At 41.8% G+C, this 6,933-nt stretch overlaps 1 protein-coding gene across 3 annotated transcripts in view; it reads left to right on the top strand.

The window, feature by feature from the left end:
- The first annotated feature begins 1,121 nt into the window (after positions 1-1,121).
- The window catches only part of MYBPC3 (myosin binding protein C3), a 141,196-nt gene continuing 135,384 nt past the window's right edge, over positions 1,122-6,933 (top strand). For all 3 annotated transcript variants that reach the window (XM_037900227.1, XM_037900226.1, XM_037900228.1), the window contains exon 1: positions 1,122-1,270. In XM_037900227.1, the coding sequence (XP_037756155.1) occupies positions 1,246-1,270 (25 nt within the window). In that variant the 5' untranslated portion in view covers positions 1,122-1,245. The remainder of the gene's footprint in view (positions 1,271-6,933) is intronic.

Genomic DNA, 6,933 nt, shown 5'->3' with positions numbered 1-6,933 from the left:
TGTGTTTTCTTTCAGAGGGGACTCTGATGACTTAAGTTAATGCCTCTTCCTATCACATGGGGAATTTAGTCAACTGGAGTTGGGTGAAATAAAATATTGACAGAATGCACAAATGGGAACAAAACCAGTTTCTGGCATTAGATCTGGTCTCACTAAGTGAATATATAGTCCCAAAACAGCTCAGGAAAGAAGAGGGAAAAATCCTCTGCCCTATGACAGACATGAATGCTTAAATCATTAAGAAGAAGAAAAGTGATCAGGAATTCGATTGGCCACAATTGTTAGTTTTACTTTATTGAAAATGCAAGTAAATAAATGACAATGCTTGACACACCAAAAGGGCAGTACTCAAGAGAAGTTTTCTGGGGAGGATCTGCATGAACTTCGACAGGGTTCAGCTGAATTTGAATGTTAGGATGCATCTTGCCCACATCTGGATCTTATTGAAATGGTACTCGAGTTAAAAAAAAAAAAAAAAAAAAAAAAAAAAGGATTTTCCAGCTTCCAACAGGTTTGTGTTACAGGGGTGAGGGAAAGTTGAAGCTAGTGTAGTGCTTGCCATTTTTGATTGTATATGTCAGAAATCTGTAGGTCTCTGGAGAAATTTGTTTCTCCCTGAAGAGCCATCCTCAGATCTAATGATCTACATTTAATAAAGAAGAAATGAGAATGAAGTTCTTGTTTGAGGAGTTATTCAAGACTGACACAATTAGAACATTGACAAGGACTGAAATAGGACAGATAATATAAATAGATGCACAGATAATTACAGAACTGGTATATGGAACTACTCATTGTCATATCTAGTTTAAATGACTGCTAGAAACATGGAGAATGTCAGATTTCTTGACATGGCACATATCCAACTGGGGACTAGAACATACGTGGGCAAAGAAAGATGCATGCATGTGATGTGGAGAAGCAGAGAGAGGAGCATAATTCTGGGCACTGAGTTTGTACCAGCTTCCCAACAAAACTGAAGTGTCCATTCTTGGGTGGTTTGAACTGTCTGGCTCCAGGACTTGGCTATATTTATCCTGGCTGATATATTCTGTCAAATGTGCCCTGCTGTTGATAAGGTGCCGCTGGTCACAAGAGTGGGGGAATCAAAGGGGAGGAGCAGGATGGGGGCTTCCAGTCAGTGTTTTTTAAGGGGTCTCAAAAGTCCTGCAGTCTCATTCCAGTTCTGCTCAGACCCTGGCTTCGAGGCACCACTGGGAGCTTCAAGAAAGAAAAAAAATCAAGATGCCAGAGCCTGCAAAGAAAACAGGTAAGGACAACAACTGAGAGAGAGAGAGAGAGAGAGAGAGAGACACTGAACATAGCCTGGCTGAGAGTGTGACTGCCAAGCAGAGCAGCTGTCCCTATATCAGAGAAACGAGATGCCTTAGAAACAAAGTAGAGAAAAAAATAAATAAAAAAGTGATGATATTTTGTAAAAAGTTAATAAAAAAAAAAAGAGATGGATTCAGAGAGCTCACAGGGAGAAGAGGGATAAGTTCACTCAGAAACTCCCATCCAAGTAATTAGCTCCAGAAGCTTTGGCTGAGGGGAAAGGACAAAAATTAAACTGTTCCATTCAAATTCCTTTTACTTTTCACTTCCTCTCCTAGGCACCGTCAGGGCAGTGAAAGCAGCTCATAGTCCTTCTCCTGGGTATTTTTCAGACAATAAGCAACAGCCTTTGGTAGAATTTTTGGGCATAAAATCTCCAGCATAAAGACAAGGCTCATAGCAGCTGGTTCATATTTTGCTCTCTCTCAGACAGGCAGGCACACTATAGCTCTAGGGAAACAGGGAACTCTGAGGGGTTTATACATAGAATCACAGGGTTAGCAGGGACCGCAAGGGTAATCTAGTTTAACCCCCTGCCAAGATGCAGGATTTGCTGTGTAAACCATCCAAGACAGATGGCTCTCCAGCCTCCTTTTGAAAACCTCCTGTGAAGGAGCTTCTGCAGCCTCCCTAGGCAGTTCCCTTTCCTCTCCTCCCTGCTCCAGTGAGCCAGAAGATAACTTCTCCTCTTTTGAAATAGGTCAGAGCAGTCTACCAACATCAGGGAGGCAGCTTAGTACCCCTCTCCTACTCCGACACCCGTAGAAAGGAAGCATGCAGAAGGAAATAGATTTAGAACATTCCTAATTATTCCCTTGATTTAATTTAACATTTAGAACCAAGAAGCTAGTCACAGACCACCTGCTTATGTTGAAAGAGGAGAGCTATGAGAGGTGTGGGGAGAGGGTGCAAGTTACAGGGAACTTCTGTAAGAAGATACACCACCACTCCCACCAGTAAGGCAGAGGTGGGTGAGGAGTATTTAGAGGGCATCTGCCCATGTGAGTCAAAAAGAGGACCATGAGAACACTGTATGTTCACAACTAACTTCAAAGAAGGGCCTGAAAGTTAGTTATGGATGTTTGAAAATAGTGTATAGGAACATGCAAAAGTAGAAAATTATACTAAATCTGAGCATTTACACTTAAGGGCAGAATCTGCTCTCAGTGAGACTGGTGTAAATCTGGAGTGATTCAGATCAGAATCACTCACATACACTGTGCAGGTCTGTTCAGGTGTACATGCGACTTTTTAAAAGCACACATTTTTCAGGGATTGTCAATAGCAGCTGCTTAGTGTTTATTGTAAGCTATTGGAGGCTTGTGTACAGCTTGATGGATGTTCAGTTCCTTAGCAATATCCTGTTAGGGTGGACAGAGAGGAAATCTTCCCTACTTGTTCAAACCTAGATACATTAAGAAGCACTTTTGGTTGAAACATTTGGTATTTTATGTCCTCTGAGCAAGCCACATTTGCTGCCTCTGGCAATTACACTAAAGAATTCCAGAGACCCATGCCTCATAAATAAGGGCATGTGTCCAGACCAAGGGAAGTGCCTGGCAGACAGAATATTCAGAGGGCTTATACTCAAACCAGCTCAGTAAGAGCCTCTTCATCATGAACCAAAACATCCTTAAACACAAACTATATCCTTCATGTAGGTTTTCTGGTATTTTTCCCCTTATTTCTAATTATTCAATAAAATACATTATTGCCAGTGATTCTATGAGGCATCATTCAATTTCTTCACAAAACAAAGGACTGAAGCGGGGTTATTCTCTCTAAAAGCATTTACGACTTCTGTGTGATTTCCAGTTTGAAAAACCTCTTAAACGTTGATTATTGTCAGGATCTATAGAATTCAGACCTAAAAGCTTTAAACAAATATAGAACTGACTTCTTGAAACTGAGACAGACACTTTATTAGAATAAACTTACATTTAATGGAATAAAGGGCTTTTTTCCCTAAGTTCAATAAACTGTCAAAGTGCTCTTTCAGGGCTAGTTATTTAATATTGATTTGAGATATTATTGCTAGAATCATAGTAATAACTGATTTATAATCTCCCTGTTATAATGCATATGCACACATGCAACAAGCCTTTGATAGCTGCAACTGTTTGAAACATTTGCCAAACTTTTTATAAAAGCAAATCAATAATAAAAAATGTTTCCCCCTTTTCTCTCTTACATGGGAGAAGTAAAAACAGGGTGGGGTGGGATGGTGAGGGGAGGGGAGGAAGCAAAAGTTACACTGGACTTTTATCCAGGATTTTACACATAGTAACTATTTTATCATCTCATGACTTGTCGTGTCTAGAAGCCTATTTGGAACCCACTAGAAAGCTAAGATTCCAGCTTTTCCATTGATATACATACAGCATTAATTTCTAGCCCAGCAAAGTTATAACATCTCAGATCATGATATTACAAGAGCCTTATAAATAAGAGTTACTATCGTTTGTAGACCTTTAATAAGATTAGTAGTACTAATCTTTGTCATTCAGATACATGTAATTAGACGAAGGTTTCTAACCATCAGAGGAGTGAAGTTCTGGAACAGCCTTCCAAGGGCAGCAGTGGGGGCAAAAGACATATCTGGCTTCAAGACTAAGCTTGATAAGTTTATGGAGGGGATGGTATGATGAGATAGCCTAATTTTAGCAATTAATTGATCTTTGACTATTAACGATAAATATGCCCAATGGCCTGTGATGGGATGTTAGATGGGGTGGGATCTGAGTTATTACAGAGAATTCTTTCCTGGGTGTCTGGCTGCTGAATCTTGCCCACATGCTCAGGGTTTAGCTGATCGCCATATTTGGGGTCGGGAAGGAATTTTCCTACAGGGCAGATTGGCAGAGGCCCTGGGGTTTTTTTGCCTTCTTCTGCAGCGTGGGGCATGGGTCACTTGCTGGAGGATTCTCTGCATCTTGAATTCTTTAAACCACGATTTGAGGACTTCAATAGCTCAAACATAATAGGTTGAGGATTTGGTACAGGAGTGGGAGGGTGAGATTCTGTGGCCTGCGTTGTGCAGGAGGTCAGACGAGACGATCATAATGGTCCCTTCTGACCTTAAAGTCTATGACTCTATGTACATTCACGGGGCCACCTCCTCAACCGGAAATGCTCCATTGAAATCAATGGAGCTATGTCAATTTACAACAGCTGAGTATCTAATCCCATGGTAATTAAGGCATCCTGACTTTTTAGAGTGTAGGGTTGAAAATATAGTATTAAGGAATTTACTAATGCTAAGCATTTTTAAAGATTATTTTATCTATGCTATATTTTAAGAGTATCTTGTGATGTAGCATGAAAATTATATACTTATATGCAGTATAAATTAGAATTAGGCTCTATACCATGTTCATCACCTTTGTATTAAATACCTACACAGATAGACCCTTCTACCACACTATCACATTATAGCTGTTGTGCCTACTAAAGGGTGCAAAACAGGTTCCATTTTAACCCATTTGTATGTACACTCAGAACTTTGACTTTCATCTTTTGTAGTCAAGCTGCACTTTGCAAAAAATTCTATCTTTGAGCAGAGACCAAATATGAAAAGTTTAAACTCAAAACAGCCAAATGGGATGTTATGAGACAGTCAGAAGAAAGTGAACACCCCACCACCACCACAAGCATTCTCTCCACATCTCAAATGTTTTTGAGAATAACAGTTAAACTTTGATACATCAAACTTGTCATGTAAAAAGACCTTTAAAGAAATATGCGCTTTGTAAAATTTGGAAGAGAGTCTAGGAATGCTGAGCAATTCTGAAACCTGGCCATTTATATTTAGTTACCTAAATATAGATTGAGAAGTATAGAGTTAGAGACTTAGATTAGAAAATGTTGGCCAAGGTTTATAATAGAACTTGATTGCAACCTTAAGCATGGAGAAGCTATAGCAGAGGTGGGCAAACTGCCCAGCCCCTGAGCTCCTGGCCCGGGAGGCTTGCCCCCGGCCCCTTCCCTGCTGTTCCCCCTCCCCCGCAACCTCAGCACACCACGCTGCCGGCACAATGCTCTGGGCAGCTGAGCAGCGCAGTTGCAGAGCCTCGGCCTGACCCAGTGCTCTGGGTGGCGCGGCTCTAGCGCTGCCAGCCACCGGTGCTCCAGGCAGCGCGGTAAGGGGGCAGGGGGGAGGTCAGAGGGCGGGGAACAGTGGGGTTGGATGGGGCAGGGGTCCCAGGGGGGGCAGTCAGGAATGGGGTGGGGTCAGGGGACGGGGTGGTAGATGGGGCAGGAGTCCCAGGGGAGCCATCAGGGGGCGAGAAGCGGGGGAGGGAGGGTGTCAGATAGGAGGCGGGGGCCGGGCCATGCCTGGCTGTTAGGGGAGACACAGCCTCCCCTAACTGGCCCTCCATACAATTTTGGAAACCCAATGTGGCCCTCAGGCCAAAAAGTTTGCCCGCCCCTGAGCTATAGCCACTACGTAAGACATAGCTTGTAAACCATTATGTAGATTATAAACCGTTTGGGGCTGTGCTTGCATAGTGCCTAGCACAATGGGGTCCTGGTTCATGGGCTCCAGTATGCTATGTAATACAAATAATTTCCATCACCTTTTCTTTTGTAGATCTGAAGGTTAATCATTGTCCCCAATTTACAGATGGGATATTGGAGGCACAGACAGGTTGAATGTCCAAGGTCACACAGGAAATGTGATTACTCCCAGTCCTTTGTAAATTCCAGTAACATGAGAAATCTCAGTGGCTGAAATAGAGGAAAATAGGTTTGAGAGGCTTTATAGCTTTGATCAAGTAATGGTTAAGCCTGTATGTGCAAGAAGCCACTTATCTCTGACTAAGGTATTTATAGCTCCTTCATATAGTTCAAGAGCAAGGAATTTACAAGCTCCTTGCTAAAGTTTGTGGAGCTTCTAACCTGCACAGACCTAACTGCTCCAGTTCTTATCTTAAAGGAAAGAAGAGGGAGGGAAAGGAAGTGCAAAGAACTAGTATTAACTGTAACATTAAACTTGCAACATCAAAACCTCAACTATTCAGGAATTTTGAAAATTAATGTTTTTTCTGAAATGTTAACTTGGCTTTGTTGCACATGTAATCATTTTACCATAAGATACACAAGATGTGCAATAAGGCCAATTTAGCACTGCAGGAGAAACCCTAATTTTTGGTATTTCCTAATTTTTGTGTCTTTGATTTTACAAATTTCATGTTCTCTGCATTTTCTGCTTATGCCCATCACAAAGCTCTAGTGGAGCTTCCAGTCTGCTTACTGCAGGCTGTCTATGTGATCATATAAGTGCCATTCTTTGAGTATACAGTCACTTTTTTATTCTAGTGAGGTACGTGTGTAGTAGTTTTAAAACATTACTAACCATATCATAACCCATAAAAGCACTTACTTTTCTTTGAAAGAGTAGACTCACTTGAACCTCCTTGTGGCCAGGCCTGGCAGCTCCCTCCCCATTTAGCACTCTAGCCCTCAGCTGGTCCACCTTTACCCATGACTCAGCCCTCCGGCTTAGTCATGATTTTAAGTCCACACCTTCCAGGGTAATAAAGTCCCACAAACAGTTCAATGACGTTAAAACAAGGCCTTCAGCACCAACGCCAGGCA

Source organism: Chelonia mydas, chromosome 6 (assembly GCF_015237465.2).
Source record: "Chelonia mydas isolate rCheMyd1 chromosome 6, rCheMyd1.pri.v2, whole genome shotgun sequence".
Classification (NCBI taxonomy): Eukaryota; Metazoa; Chordata; order Testudines; family Cheloniidae; genus Chelonia; species Chelonia mydas.
The sequence above is the reverse complement of the archived record's forward strand: the minus strand, read 5'-3'. Positions and strand labels throughout refer to the sequence as shown.